This window comes from Eublepharis macularius, chromosome 6, assembly GCF_028583425.1.
Source record: "Eublepharis macularius isolate TG4126 chromosome 6, MPM_Emac_v1.0, whole genome shotgun sequence".
NCBI classification, from domain to species: domain Eukaryota; kingdom Metazoa; phylum Chordata; class Lepidosauria; order Squamata; family Eublepharidae; genus Eublepharis; species Eublepharis macularius.
In genome coordinates, this window is record NC_072795.1 from 42,991,876 (window position 1) to 43,008,063 (window position 16,188).

Consider the following 16,188-nt stretch of genomic DNA (forward strand, 5'->3'; position numbering starts at 1 on the left):
ACCCCTAGTTATGACCTGCATAGTCAGATGATACGATCACACCTGTTAATAGATGTCCTGATGGCTTTATGGGAAGACAGCACCTCAGCCAGTCATGCATATCTGACATGTTTAGCTTGAAGTGTAGTTACCATTTTTGGCCTAAAAAATGAGACCCCCGCAGCTAGGATGGATGCCACATGCTCACAGAAGCAGGCTTCCACTCATGTATTCTAGGTGGCTGAAGAATCATGCATATGTATATGCTGTTTTCCCATCAAAAAATATGAGCTGCGAATCATCCTCACATGCATTCTGTGGAATCAATGCTCATCTCTTTTACTGCTCGCCTCCCCCCTTCTCATTCTGGGGAGTGGGCCTTCTCATTTTCATAGGCTTACATAATCACTGGAAGTTGCTCCAGTTAAAGGTATCAGAATAATCTACTCAGTGTCTTACAGATTCAAGAATATATTTTTCTGAAAGGAACAAAGGGAGTTTCCTTTGCTATTTCCCCTAATTACTTATGCAGAACTCTTTACATATTTAACAGTATGGATAATTTAAAGCATCTTTCATGATCTCATACTTGTTAAGCAAAGTTGTTCTGAAGAGTTTGCTGCTAAGCCCACATATGTGAAAGTTCCACTGAAATGGGATAAACTTTTAAGATGTGTGTGTGATCCAGGTGCCAATGCCTCACCTAGTGTAGTAACACTTTAAGCAAATTCTTAAACTGATTTACTGAAGGCTCTCCCTATTTGCATAAATGTATATATCACGTTCCACAAGTTTATACAACTCATTTCTCTGAGGACCGCATAACCCTTTAATTAACCCATTTAAAACATTTTAGCCCACCGTTTTCTAAAAAGGACTTGTGGCAGGTTACAGTGATTTTTAAATTGCACCAGAATAAAACAATTTATACCTATGTATCTTTTTCAGCTTTTCTCTCTCCGCCTCATAGGTGCATCTCTTTGCACCTTCACAGGTCTCTCTGAATTTTTTTATTAACCCTTCTTCCTCCTCCTGCCCCACCATCAATATTCTACCCTCTGTATCACAGGTCTGCAGCCCCCTTGTTCTTTCTCCATTCATAGGGCCTCTTCCTCTGTATCTCCAATACCGAAGTCTCTCTTTCCCTATTACCTAATATATCTTTCTCACCACAAGTCTTTTGTCTTGGTACTTTGCTTTATCTGCCTTCAGCCTTCTCCCCTTCTGTTCTCTCACATCCATTATGTATTTAGCAGAAGTAATTCTCCAATCTTTCCACTTTCCCAGTAGTTCACATACCAAGACTGCACTTGAATGTCATGTTTAAATACCATGATAAAGGGAAAATGTGCATGAAGTTGACTGGTTGCTAGGCTGGTGCACATGCCTTCCCCTTTTTTTTGCACCAGGCTTGTGCACATTTATCTTTAACTGTGGTTAAATGTAGCACGAGGGAATTTGAAAGGCAGGTGGGCTATAAAGCATGGCTAGTTGCCAGACCAGTCCAGGTTGGAAAGACTGACACTGTCTGTCATTTTATTAGGGACAGCAAACTCCTCAATCAAGGACAGGAGAAGCAGAGCAAATATAGTGAAGTAGATATTCTCCCATCTGCACTCCCCAGCTCTGAAGGGATTTGTAGACTTTAAGTGCTCCTATACAGAAATGGAAGAGAGCCACAATGAGTCAAGGAAATGGTTGCACTTGGTCTGTGGACCTTCGATTATACAGGTCTATTTGACACAGTTGTTGCAAATTAAGGGCCAATGCAATCAAGGTGTTTTTGTACTTTTCAAAGAACAGAAACACATAGCTATAAATTACCTTTACTCCGCAGGGGGATATGAAACACTGTATTGCTTTAAATTGTATTGCATTGTAGCTTTTCATCTTGTTACTGTATGATTTTTACAATACAAGTCTCCATTGAGCGAACACTCAGCATACTGTGCAAACCTTTGGAGAGCGATTATTATTCATACTTTTAGTTGCTCACCTTTTCACAACGCTCAGGGATAACAGCTGTTTGATTATGTAGTTGTAAGGGTCAAGCTTCCGAGGTAACAATTATATATTCTACTAAAAAGCACAATGATATTTGTCAAAATGATTGTTCTCCAAAGTTCTTTATTTCTTAACATAAGACTTGACTCTACCCCACCTTTATTTCCTGGTGAAGGAAATGTGGGTGTTTTCAAAACCCAAGCTACACAGTAACTGGCTAAATAAAACTTCTTGAAAAGCATCGTTTGAATCAAGGCTTGTACACAAAGCAGCAGCAAACCTTTTTGCCTAATTGCTGCTAATAACATTTTTTGCTTTCTGCTCCTGTTTTGGTGAAGAATAATCCCAGGGTTGCCTATTCTCAGTAAACCCATAAAGTTTCCTGAGGGCCACACGGGAAGCCTCTTCTTCAGCAGCCAATATTGTTTCACCGGTACCTTCAGCCAAAAGCTTCTTATCACTGGAAATAAAGAGGAAACAGTTTTATGGGAAATATCAGTCACCTCACAATATATAAATGATAGCAGCAACACAGCACTCCTTTTGCATAATACGGCAATGCAATGAATACTCATAGAACACAATTTTTGTTCAATGCATCTCAGCTTGTAGGCCGTGCTACATAAATGACAGTGACTTCCAACAGCTCACTGGAACTTAGCTTGCCTGTAGGAACAAGAATATTATTTTTTACGTCTAGACCTTCTCTTCCATATAGAACCATGTTTCAGTAGGTCATGGCAAAGGACAGTTTGAGTACATTTAAACGGGACAAGGACAAATTAGTTACATTATCTTTCAATCCCAGCGTACAAAAGCTGCTAATTAATGGGTGGTAAAGATTTTTCAGGATTGCATGATTACTCCCCAGGTGGTAAGGATGGGGAATGTCATGGGATCGAATGCTCTCCCCACTTGGTAATACAAAGAAAACCAGTGTTAGGCTAGCATTATCTCAAACACTAGTTATCGATGTGCAAGATGCTTCTTATTTGGTGAAACATTTAAACATGGAATCCCTTGCCTGCATTCTGAAATGAAGAATTTTATTTATTTAAAAGATTTTTAATTTGACTTTCCAATAAAGTGTCCAAGACAAAAATATCAAAACTCAGTTTCACTATCTGATCTATTTCTATAGGGCCACTCAATGTTGCTGTTTCTTTTACCTCGCCAGAAAGCTCTTTCAGCTCATACAAGTACAGAAATATTAGTTTCTCTGATAAAAATTAGTTTCTCTGCATGCGGTGTGTGTGCTCTCTCCTATATAACAACTACAGAAGTAGGTAATATGGGTTGTCTTTGTGACCATAAAGGCTGTCTGCTTTATTAAACAACAACAGAAGCCAAAAGCAGGAACAGGCATCTGAATGTCATGTTCAGTACCCATCTATCTAGTACTGAAAAACAAAAACTGCAAAGACAAACCAAGATCTAACAAAGTGTGAGTGAGATCTAACTAGGCATCTGGCAGGGAACAGACAAATTATACATCAACAAGCTACAATTAAATTGGCAAGTTAGCTCCAGCCGTCAAGGAGAAGGACAAGAAAAAGGTCAGGAACTGCCAAAGAACAGTGGAGATGGCGTAAGGGAAAGTAATGGTAATGAATGAGCAAGGCTAGACTGGGATGAACAGAAAGGCTTGGTTATGTAAATTAAAGGACACACACACAACCCATTCCAAAGATTGTCACGGCCAGGACTCGTCTTGAAATTACAAATTCTAAACTGTAATTAATGTCTGAATTTACAAATTGCATTTCTAATTGAAGTTTGCCAGAGACACACGCTTCCTTGAGACAGAGAAGTCAGACGACCGTTTGACTATCATGGCTTATAGAGCTACCAAAGCACAATTTTTATTGGTATTTTAGTAGTCATCTTTCTTTAGACACCATAGGCCAACAGAAGGCTAAGGCTCCTTTAAAAGCTGCATCCCATACTTGCCAAAAATGTGGAAATTGATAATGGGCTTGTTATGTGCCAGACTACATATTTGCCGATGTGCAAAAAACCCAACAGGCATAGGTCCAAAACTGCACAGTCGATGCCCAGAATTTACATGGAACATCAGCTGCACGGTCTGAGCCCACACGTGCTGGATTTTTCACATGTAGAAGCTACTCAAAGATGAATTCCATGCACCAGGGGCAAAAGCTAGGGCAGGCCTGATCTCGCTCCCTTACTGTGCTTATCTGTTAAGAGCATCTTGCACAGAGGATGGAGCAGGGAGAAATCAGGTCACCGCCCCTCTCCAGGAGCCCTACTGATCACAAGGAGGGGAGAGCAGCTTGCTTCCTCCCTCTAGTCTTTTTCACCCCCAACTTGCAACTACAGCAGGCTGGCAGGAGGCGGCAGTCTATGTTCTCCCTAATCAGGCTGCAAGGAGGAAGGAGAAGGGGGGAATTCAAGATTATGATTAAAGGAGGAAGGGTGGAGCCAAAAAGGAGAGACCAAGTGGAATGGGTTGTGTTTTTATACTGATAATTTATTATTTTAATTCGAAGCTGGCTTGAGGAGGACTCAAAACGTCTTAAGTAAATAAAGAGGGTGACTGGGTCAACGTAGGGCAAAAAAGTGGCTAGAAAAGGTGGTACCGAAAAAGAAGGGGGCAGTTATTATCCCTTGCCTAGGGCCCACAAAAGCTGGAGGTGGCCCTGATTGGTAGGCACATTACCGTCACACTGCTGAAACTAAACCAGTAACGAATCTGGTAGGTAGCTGATGGGATTGCCAGGAGTTATCCCACTCAAGTCTCCTTGAGTTCCATGATGAAAGAAAGGTGGGACATAAATGTAACAGAAAAATCTAAAGTGGACCGAAGTCCTACTAACCAATACAATCCAACGAAGAACAAGGGCAAGGCAGTGGTAGCTCCTGACTGTCTTGTTAGTCTTGGCTCTGGAGGAGACACATTCCTCTGGGCCAGTTCTTCCATCAGCAAGCCCATGGGGTTTACCACATTCCAAAGTTCAAACAGGTCTTTTCCTATCAACTGAGGAATGAAGAAGTCCTGAAAAGGGAGGGAAGGTAACAAAGGCCATAAATTTTGATTTCCGATATATACAGAGATTAAAGATACAATAACAAAATAGAAATATAAAGTGTTAATGATATGTGCTACATATTTTACAATTATGGTTACAAAGAATTAGTTTTATAAAATGCCTCCTGCTCATTGTTCTAAAGGCCAAAGCTTGTTATTTTAGGTACCTCACACTTACTAAGGAGCCCCATGGCGCAGAGTGGTAAGCTGCAGTACTGCAGCCCAAGCTCTGCTCACAACCTGAGTATGATCCTGACGGAAGCCGGGTTCAGGTAGCCGGCTCAAGGTTGACTCAGCCTTCCATCCTTCTGAGGTCAGTAAAATGAGTAGCCAGTTTCCTGGGGGTAAAGTGTAGATGACTGGGGAAGGCAATGGCAAACCACCCCATAAAAAAGTCTGCCAAGAAAATGTCGCGATGCGACGTCCCTCCATGGGTCAGTAATAACTCGATGCTTGCACAGGGAACTTCCTTTACCTTTACACGTATGTCATTATTTCATTCAAGCCATCTGACAGAGATCATATCCCCTTAAAGTCAAGAAGTTAACGGTTTATATCATTTCCCCCCCAAAAAACTGTTACCTGCCACAAAACAATATACCTCTCAGCCACCAAATGCCATTGGGCATCTTCATTAACTTATTAGCAGAATGCAGTCTTCCATAGTTGGGGTGGCCACATCAGTTTACCTGTGAATTATATTCTTCCAGTTTAAGGACAAGGAAAACTATATCAAGGAGGGCACTGATCCTAATTCACAGGTGCATACTCTGGAATGCCTGCTGATAATTAATAATGGCGACCCCCCCCCACACACACCCCTCAAAATTATAAGCATCACCAACACTCAGAAAATAATGTCTCCTGAATAGTGGATCTTCCCCAGCTGCTCTTTCCAGAGTGGCTGATAACAACATCAGGTACCCAGTGACTGTATTTCCTAGGGTACACCTAGCATGCAGTCAACTCAAAGAACTAAGAAAGATAGCTGCTCACCTGTTGGCTGGATGCAACCAGCCTACCTGCCTAGCAGCAGCAAAGCAGAAAAAGGGAGATTCTCTTGGTTAGACTATATAGACGTATTTTGTATTGAACAGCAAGCATTGCAAGCTGCTGAAATGTGTACTCCAAAACTAGGAAATACAAATTTTGGAGGCCTTTATATTAGTAATGATATCAAGCATGCAAAAGTCTCCACACTGTATCATTCATGTGCTCTTGCTACTGCCCTCTCTAAAAAGGGGGGGGGGGAATGAAACAAATGGTATTTCTGAACACAGCAGTGACACTGTCACAGATTTATGATGCAGCTTGTCATTAAATCAGACCAAACAGCATCAGAATTTTGCCCTAGTCAAAGGCATTGGACAGTCCCAAAGAAGTAAATGACAATTAAAATGCATTGACATAGATGGATGTGCATGCATCAGAATTTCGTAACAGCAGCCCTCTGGTTTCCAAGACTAGTAAATTCCTATGCACAGATATCTGACCCTTCCAAGCATCTGAGCATTTAAGTTTGCATATTACAAAGAAAGAAGAATCATCAAGTGAATTCTTCTCAGTATTCTGAGAACCAGTTTGGTGTAGTGGTTAAGACCGGGTTTGATTCCCCACTTCTCCACTTGAAGCCAGCTGGGTGATGACCTTGGGTCAGTCACAGCTTCTAGGAGCTCTCTCAGCCCCACCCACCTAACAGGGTGTTTGTTGTTGTGGGGATAATGGTATACTGTGTAAACTGCTCTGAGTGGGTGTTAAGTCGTCCTGAAGGGCAGTATATAAATCGAATGTTGTTGTTGTTGGTTATTATTATCCCATTTGCAAGTGTAAAAACTGGAATTATTTGAGTGACATCTGTGCAAACACTGAACTGATGGAAGGCCAGTCAATGAAGTTTGATGTTGTTAAAACAAAACTTGCCAAATTCAGATTCCATAACAATATCTGAAACTTTACATTTTCTTGGGGTACTTTCCATTTCCATCCGCACAGCTTTTAAACAGCCCTACATCCAGGCTGCTTAGCTTCTTCTTCAATTATGCACAAATATTTCATAGAGTAAAAGAGATATAATTAAACAGAAGGGTTGCAGGCAATTATACTCTATTGACTTTTGGGTAACAGGATGCAATTCATTATTCCTTGTGTTATGACAGGGAACACTGTAGCCTTGGATGGGTGCCAAAGACCTATTAATTCTGCTATACATAACAATGTTATACTGTGCAATAACTTACCCTGACAAAGATCTCTGTTCTCTGAGGCCCGCTGCTTTGATGCAATGCTCCTATTACAGCAAAGAAAGTTTGTTGAAGCATATTAGGTGGTACAGGAAATTCTGCACAAAGGGTCAAGTCTTGTAAAGACAAGTTTCGGGCCAAATAAGATACCAATTCTTCACTGGTGAGAAAGTTAACAATAGCCTCAATGCCAGCAGGTGGTATTTTTGGAAAGGCCTTTTCAAAGCATTCTGTGAGGTAACAGCGTGAAAAAGAGGCCCCCTGCTCTGAAAGCTGCTGATTGTCCTTGAGATTAAGAGCAATTTCTTCTTTTTCTAGACCCAGCATTTTACGTCTAGCTTCTTCACTTTCAATGTAAGAATGGTTAACAAAGGCAGTTTTGAGGAGATCCAAGGAAAATTTCTCATGCAGTCGGTAACTAAATGCTTGTATTTCTGCATGGTAATCCCAATTAGGTTTTTCAGAGCTGTGAAATGGAAAAACAGAAATTAATTAGAAACAAAATCATTGCTTTTACAGACTTAGGGAACATTCTGTACTAGAGAAAGAGGTACTGTACTTAAGTAGATTTTTCAACCTACCCCATTCCCACATTCAGTTTCTGTCTGCTTTGAGAAACCCTAAATGTAGAAGGCAAAGTTTAGAATGTGTTAAAACAACAGCAAACATTATTTTAGGAAAACCATAAATATAGTTACCAGGAATTAAATGCTATTACTTCATAAGGACAATATTTAAGAAAATATTTAGAATTTTTTCTGTTTCTCTTTGGCATTCTATACTCTCCTGGTTGTAAAATGACAGTCAGTTCAAGGCACCTGTCCATACATTAATGCCACTTCATATATGATAGAATTTATATGGAAAATACTAATTTAGGAAATAGATTGACACCTGGGCATATTTTCACAATTTTGTATTTGTATTTTATGCCATTTCCCACATGCAAATAGATATGCAAAAGCTTCAGAATATACCAGGGAGATTATGGAATGGTTAACTATGTCCCTTACATCTCTCTTGAATCTCAGACCTAATTCAAAACATATATGGCAGCTGTTACAAGCTCGGGAAAGTGAACATGTGTAGTGAGGAGTGGGATTATGTATTGGGATTACTGGCCCACACCCTCATGCACATGTGATCAGGAACTCTGGCAAATGTGAAGTCTCGATTCCGTACACAGAAACTATCCCTATAGATGCTACCAAAATGCAGATGGGGCAGGGCCAGCTAAAAACAAGTCCATTCACCCTGTACACATGTTCACTTTCCCTAGATTATAAACTGTCAACTCTTTTTAGAATTCAAAAATGTATTTAATTTAGCACTTTTTAAAGTCACTCTTCTTCCCTGCAACCAGAGCAACATATGTCATTCCCTTTTCCTTTATTTTATCCTGTCACAATCAATACCCTATAAAGAAGGTTATGCCAGAGTGTATGACTGGCCCAATGTCACCCAGTAAGCTTCAATGGCAGAGTGGGGATTTGAATCTAGGGCCTACTCTAATCACTATGCAACACTGTCTCTTTAGCCATATCCTTTTCCAAAGCCACATCTCTCATACGGTTCCTATCGGGCGACAAAAAGACCTTATTTACACAACTAGAAGTAGCTCCACGCGATTTTGGCACCAAAGAAAGCCAGACAGCATTCCCTCAAGCCTCTCCTTTGGGCCGAAAGTGCCTTCAGCGCCACAATGCGCCCACCCTCCCTCCCGCGGCGTCAGCGAAGCCCCAGCCCTAAAACTCAATAGGCCGCCCGCCGCCCAAAAAGGCCTTCCCTTCCGCAAGCCCCAGGGGAGGCGTTCGGACAGAGGCGCCCCCTAGCGACGAAGGGCAGCAAAACAGTCGGCGAGACCCTCACCGACGCATCGGGGGCTCCAGCCGCCGCTGCTGCTCCAGATAAGCGCGGACCCAGCGCTTGTTATCCCGGCGCGGCTGAGGGCGAAGCGTTACACGGCCAGCAGCGGCAGCCAGAAAACGGCGACAAGCCTGAAGGCCCAGAGGCTGAAGCAGCGCGGCCGCCATTGCCTTGAAAAGAGCCCAGCAGGAAAGAGGGCCGGGCGCGTCCACTGACACCGCACCGTTGGGAAACTAGCGCTTCCTTCCTTCAGTTCCGGCCAACTTGGTTCCGCGGCTGGCAAAACTGCCCCTGACGGGTCTTCGTGGGCTGTGGCTGCAAGGGGACGCTAGCCTCTCCCGCAGCTGTATTCAGGGTGTAACGTGGTTTGGGCGCTAAAAAAATAAAAGTGGCTTCTATCGTTTCCGTATTTCCTGGAATAGGCAAGGAATCAGAAAGAGCCTTTCCCCGGATAGGATCCCGATCACAAGCCGCCTAGGAAGCCTGTGCACTGCAAAGCTCACGGGCGTGAGATCTGATGATGGCTTTACTTCTTCAGACGAGTGCCAGTCCGCGCATGTTTAGGATTGGCGCTCTTCTCCAATCCTCCTCCCCAACGCCACAAACCGTACGGAGGACCAGCATATTATCATTTCAAGTGCAGAGGGACACCCACAAACCTATGATAAGCATTTGTGAAAGAGTCCAAAATATTTTTTTAAAAACAAGAGAGCGAGAGAGCACAACCAGAGAGGCAAACAAACTCAGCTTTGGTTTGCAGGTATTTGCTCGAGTGATTTTTTTCTTACAGGCTTCAACGATAAAAAAAAAAAATTCTGCCAGTGTGAAATCTAGCTTTCGTCAATTTTACATGTTCCGTTTTAGACATGAAACATATGCTCTGTTCAAATAATGGAGATTTCTATGAAAGATTTGGACACTGGTGAGCACGATACCCTTGATCTCAATCCCTTTAAGGAATAAAAGAGAGAAGAGGAGAAAGGACAACTTGCTATTTACAGTGCAATCCTGAGGCCCGTAACTGCGGCGCTGCTAGTCCATTAGCAAAGGACTTTTGCAGGAGAGCTGTGCCTCTTCACTCAAAAGGGGAATCTCCTAGTACAACTGGTAGAAAAAGGAAAGCACTAAGGCTCGAGGAGATCGAAAAGGAGGGGTTACAATAAAACACCCTATGCAACATACAGAATATTAATTTCAATTTTCTATTTTTCACGTGTTCATTAACCAATTTTATGCATACATTCAGTTACAACCATCCCATTTCCAATAAATATATTTGTGCATAAGTCCGAAGTGAGCCCTGTTGTTTGTCTTTATTTCCTTCTGTAGAACGAATTGGGGACCCCACCTGATCTGAAATGACTATCCGGTAACCTTGATTAAAGAAATAATTGTCTGGAGAAATTGTAAGTCCATAATTTTCCTTTGTATTGGTTTTCCAGTTTAAAGAACGTTTGAGTAAAAAATATTATTATTGGTTATATAGAATGATTGGCCAGAAGAAGACAAACTCGAAACAAGCTTATAAGAAATAAGCTGGCAGAGTTCGTAGCCAACATAGCCAGCATCTTGCAGCGCCGCAGTGCCGTTTTCCATTCACACCAGCCTTGTTGAGCGTTCTTGGAAAGAGACTTAAAGAATAAGAAGGAAATAAAGACAAACAATAGGACTCACTTCAGACTTATGCACAAAATATATTTATTGGAAATGGGATGGTGTAACTGAATGTATGCATAAAATTGGTTAATGAACACGTGAAAAATAGAAAATTGAAATTAATATTATATATGTTGCATAGGGCGTTTTATTGTAACCCCTCCTTTTCGATCTCCTCGAGCCTTAGCGCTTTCCTTTTTCTACCAGGAGAGCTGCGCCACCAGCCGAGCCCAGCAAGGCAGGCAGGAGAGGATGCTCTCTAGTTGTCCTGGCAATGCCAGCAGAATCCACCAATTGCAGGGCGGCTGCAGTTGACAGCACTGCGAGTGGCCAGGAAAGGAGTAGTCAGGCTGTCACCACCTGCCAATGCTACTCCTCTGCCCTGCAGAGAGTGGGTACAGAGGTCAGAAAGACCCTTGCAATCCTAACTATATAACATTAGTTATAACAATCTGGAATCTTCGCAGATTGTGTGGAGCGGGATAGAAAGTTCAATCCCTGTCTGTGAACATCTACCCTTTTGACAGGTGGACACACTGGGAAGTAAGGATGAGTTGCCCAAGCATATCAGCCACCCATTTCCACAGCTCTCTTGGGAGAGGAAATCAAAACTTCATGGCCTGTCCTAGGCAACCTCATGGCCTATATATGGTAATATGGCCTTAGGAGAAGATGGAAGTTTTTTAAAAAACAATGAGCCATAACTGCACATTTACAGAAGGCCTCTCTGCCATATTTCCCAATAGCTAACTAGAACGAAACAGCCAAACTTATTGTTTGGCCAGCCTGAGTTTTATCAGCAGAAAAATAGAAGGGAAAGGAAGGACCAGAACTTACAACTCATAAACCGCAGAGCAGTCCCCCAACCACACAGGCAACTTGGCATGCAGGAAAAATCTTGGCATTTGGAATTCTTTACCAGACCTCCCATGGATTCATGGAATTTGATTTAATCATTCCAGCAGCCCTTGTTCTGTTTCCCTTCCATCTCACACAGTCTGCATGGTTTCTAATGTACTAGCAGTGAGATTATGCAGATTGTGAACTCAAATAAGCATGGTTGTTAGCCACAGCACACCTGTCCAGACAGGGTGGGATCCTCCCTGCCACTGAGCATACCATTCTGAAGACTGCTATGATGATCAAACCTATTAATACAGACACAGCAGGGAAGTGATCCAAGAATTTATAGAACAGCATAAAGAACGGAGTTCTGGAAGCAACAGGGTTGCCATCTCTCTTGTTTTAGCAAGGCCCCCGTGTCTTTGAAAACTACACTGATAGAAGAATCACAAGATGAGCAAGGTTTGAGTCCGTTAGCACCTGAAAGACCAACAAGAGCTTCCGAGGTGTAAGATTTTGAGAGGCCAGCTCTCTTGATCACTTTGAAGGATGCACAATATGAATGTCCTGGCAGGGGTAAGCCATGACTGGCTGCAGAGATGGTTGGAATCCTAAACTCCATTGCAGAAGTGAAAGGCAATGGAAGGTGGTCATATTTTCTTCTCTTTGAATTAAAGGGGAACATTTGGGTATATGTCTAGATGATGCCAAGTAAGTCCTGCTCCTCCCTGACAAGTCACTCCACTGGCCATAGGATCACTGCACTGGAATTACATTGACAGGGCCTTATGGCAGTGTTATATTGATATATCTGCAAAGCATGCCAGCATGGCAGCTTAGTTACCATCCTCTCCTGGAGGGCCTTTGAATTGCTCCCTTATTGTGGCATAAAGTTTCATAGATTTGAGAACCTTTTATGAACGCACCAGCCAGCACTCAGTTATTCCTTAAAGCACTCAGTCAATAGCATCATCCAAGGAGAGGAGCAGACTAAAAGAAAAAGGGTAGGAAAGGGCCGTATTTCTTGACTTCATTTATAACTTACCTTTGTCCCCAATGGAGACCCAAAGGTTGTTACATCATTCCATTTTATCATCGTAACAACCCTGTGAAATAGGTAAGGCTGAAAGTATATGACTGGCCCAAGATCATCCTGCAAGCTTTCATGACAGAATGGAGATTCAAACCTGAGTGTCCCGGATCCTACTCTGATACTCTAACCACTGTAGTATACTAGCATTTGGGAGCCTAGAGAATCCTCTTAAATATATGAAGCCACTCATGGAAGAGGAGGGGGAAAAATGGAATACATGACTTCCCATGAACGGCTACTTAATACATGACGTCTTCTAAATTAGAAAATACCAGAGAAGCTCACTTTTCTCTCTGTTTACATTTACCTCCTGGGAAGATTAATCCACATGATAAGGGCTATTGATGAAGTATAATTCCAGTAATTCGGTGTTCTTGAAAGTAATTCTACTGTAGAGACCCCCCTTTAAAAACAATATTTCATCGTTCATCATTGTAATCCTTACTATGGCCCAGTGTAGTTGCAGATGAGGAACTGAGAACAAGAGAGAAAGGGTTGCTAAGGCCACCTAAATAAGTTTGTGACTGAGACGAAATTTGTACCAGGAACATTCAGGATTACAGCTCATTCTCTTAGCAAATATATTGTACCGGTTCCTCTTTTCCTCTAGTTGTCATTTTTTGGGACTATTTATTGTTTTATTTTTACTACACAAATCTTTACATTATAACAACAAGGAGCGGAAAGGAGCATAATTTTTTCCCCTTTGTAATATATCAACTGGCCCTGAAAAACAGTCATCTCATTCAGGTCCTGTTGCTGGACCATCTGCAGGTAGAGCAAGCAGAAAAAGCTATTCTTTAGTACACCCATTTGAGTCATGTGGCAATATTTTATCTGTGTTCTGTGATACTTTGGAATTTAATATGGAACAAATGGGTATGAGGTCCTACATAATGGCAGTACTGCATAGCCTTTTTTCCCCTCTGCTATTTTGGAATAAGTGTTTTAGTGAAACCTATTAGCAACTGCATTCTTTAATGATTTCAGCAAATTGCTCAGCATATCTAGTTTTTATCATGAACAGTATTTGGGACAGAGTTCTTCCCATAGTAAACACACTTTAAATATTATCCCCACTGTCATGGTACATTATTAAAAGAGCTGAAACTTGAATGTAATACATATTAACATAGGAAAATAAGGGTTGTGTAAATGGTTGGGTTGAACAGAAGTCCACAAGCAAATACATCTGCACTTACAGGGTAATAAGCAATGCAGTGCTGATTTGTTCATAGTGGAAATAAAAAAAATATTTTCAAAAATAAAACAAAAATGTTTTCAAAGTACAGATTCTTCAGACATCTGAAGAACAGTCTCCAGTTAATTTTAAAAATAAGAAATTAAACATTGTTTTGGATTAACTGTTTTATTAAATACACTTACTATTGGTACTTTGTTCCATAATCTTTAGAGCACTCATGGACAGATTTGCTTAAAAATGTATTTTTAGAAAAAACATTTGCAAAATTAAAGCTAAAATACCTTTTATAACACACCTCTGGATAATCTGCTGACATTAGCAAAGAATGACTTTTAGTCAATATGTACATGTGCTTGAACAAGAGAGATACTTATGAGCTTGGATATTTTAAAAATTGGGAACGCTACTGCATCCTAATTTGGCTAAAAGAAAACAAGTGCAATAAGGTTAGCTAGAAATATGCTGCATTTAATAATGGAATAACAATAAGAAACCATACTTTTAATTATGACAGTTTGCAAGTTAATTTCACAAATCCAACCTTTTCTTTCTCTTATACAAGACAGAATTGTCTGCAGGATACCTTCACTAGGTTGAAACAGAAGCAATTCCCTTTGCAAAATAATTCATCCAAGTGTACATCAAGACATGCAAAAGGAGCATAACAGAATGTTACCACAAATCTGAAAAAATAAATACAATCATCCAGGCATCCCATTAACACTGTAATGTTATAGCTGTTCATGGCAGCAGAATTTCCAGTGCATGGATCATAAATCACCATACAATTCAGACACAGAAACAAAGGACTTTGCAAATTCTCTATATTTTTACACTGTCAAATCTTTTGAAGTGGGGTGGTCATCTCTAGCGCCGAAACCAAAGCCAACTATTTAGTAGCCAGAATGCTACCGTAATTGAGTACATGATCATTTCTCTTTTAGCGCGTTCTTTGTTTTCTTCTTCCAGCAGTTGTAGACGACGATTAAGTTTGATTATCTGAAATAAGGAGTAAAAAAATGTCTTTCAGCTTGATTGCTTAGCACAAGCTTCCTAAGTGCCTCAAGATCTCTGTTTCATACAGTCTAGATCTGAATTATCAGGAAGGGGTCTGTAACTTGGAAACTAGTAATGGAAATCTGCAATACTTGTAATACAAGACTTAATTAACAACTCTGGTCCTAGTCTCTTAGACTCCTGAATCTTGGCTATTTATTTCCTTGTCTTCCATATCAAAGTAGAATTCAGCAATTTCCAGTTTTAGGTCTGGAAAATGCCACTGATTTGTGAATGGGTTTTACTTTCTTTTTTGGATTCTGCCCTCCAATCCTGTATCTGGCTTCTTCAAAAAGGAGGCATGCAAACAACCCCATCTATGTCATGAATTCCTTATCTATGTGTTTCAGAAAAGGAGATGAACCCGTTCGTAGTAATTCATATACCACCAGATTGAATTACTGTACCACACACTATGTGGGGAGTGTCTGGAAAGTACAAATGGTTCAGAATGTAGCTGCCAGGGTGCTGACTAGTATTGCATATCCCAAGTACCCTACTCCAACACCTTCATTGGTTTCTAGTTCATTTCTGGCCCCAATGCAACTGCTGGTCTTGACTTTTAACCCCCCAAACAGTCTGGACCCTATTTGCTCTCATACAACCTATCTGAATGTTAAAGTCCTCTTCAGAGACTGTGCTCCATATGCCACTGGTTTATATCAGGGTGGATGGGTATAAAGGACAACCATTGAAATGCAGTGCAGTAGCACTGAAATTACTGAACTGCTTTCTGGGGAAGACCTCTCATGCTTCTTCTCTGTTAGCATTTAGGCACAAAGCTAAAGGCAACTTTTTTTTTTTAAAAAAAGAGCTTTTGGGGTTTCTGGATAGACCTGATAATTACTATAGCTAGTTACTTGGATTCTTTGGAACCCTTATGTAAGTGGAAGGCACTTCCACTTGTATGTGTGAGCACAATTTCCATGAATTTCCTGCTCAAGATGCAGCCCCCTACACTGGATCCCCTGAACCTAACAAGCAAATCTGATGGTGGTATAAGAGCTGTGGAAACCTGGAATGTGGGAAAGATCCATTCCATGAGCAGGCCTCTTCTCTAACCTATCGTCTTTTCTATTCTGCAGTGACAGTTTCCTGCTGCCTTTTTGTTTGCTACTCTTTTATGTGATCTTAGCTTGTGTCTCGGTTCTTAATGCACCCTTTAAAGCCACCTTGAAGGTTCTAATCAAAAGCTGGA

General features: G+C 41.2%; 2 protein-coding genes across 7 annotated transcripts in view; both read right to left on the reverse strand.

Moving 5' to 3' along the window:
* Positions 1 to 2,086: 2,086 nt before the first annotated feature.
* MRPL44 (mitochondrial ribosomal protein L44) lies at positions 2,087 to 9,347 on the reverse strand. 2 transcript variants are annotated; one of them, XM_054983262.1, is made up of 5 exons: positions 8,877 to 8,962; positions 7,854 to 7,892; positions 7,270 to 7,738; positions 4,821 to 4,999; positions 2,087 to 2,443 (listed from the first exon to the last, which is right to left on the reverse strand). In XM_054983262.1, the coding sequence occupies exons 1-5, from the start codon at positions 8,927 to 8,929 to the stop codon at positions 2,272 to 2,274; spliced, it is 912 nt and encodes a 303-aa protein (XP_054839237.1). In that variant the 5' UTR covers positions 8,930 to 8,962; the 3' UTR covers positions 2,087 to 2,271. The 2 variants fall into 2 exon arrangements, with proteins under 2 accessions (XP_054839237.1, XP_054839236.1); XM_054983261.1 differs by lacking the exons at positions 7,854 to 7,892; positions 8,877 to 8,962 and adding an exon at positions 9,142 to 9,347.
* Positions 9,348 to 14,381: 5,034 nt separating this feature from the next.
* Positions 14,382 to 16,188, reverse strand: part of MFF (mitochondrial fission factor) — a 34,901-nt gene continuing 33,094 nt past the window's right edge. For all 5 annotated transcript variants that reach the window (XM_054982796.1, XM_054982799.1, XM_054982798.1 and 2 more), the window contains one exon: positions 14,382 to 14,933. In XM_054982796.1, the coding sequence (XP_054838771.1) occupies positions 14,802 to 14,933 (132 nt within the window). In that variant the 3' untranslated portion in view covers positions 14,382 to 14,801. The remainder of the gene's footprint in view (positions 14,934 to 16,188) is intronic.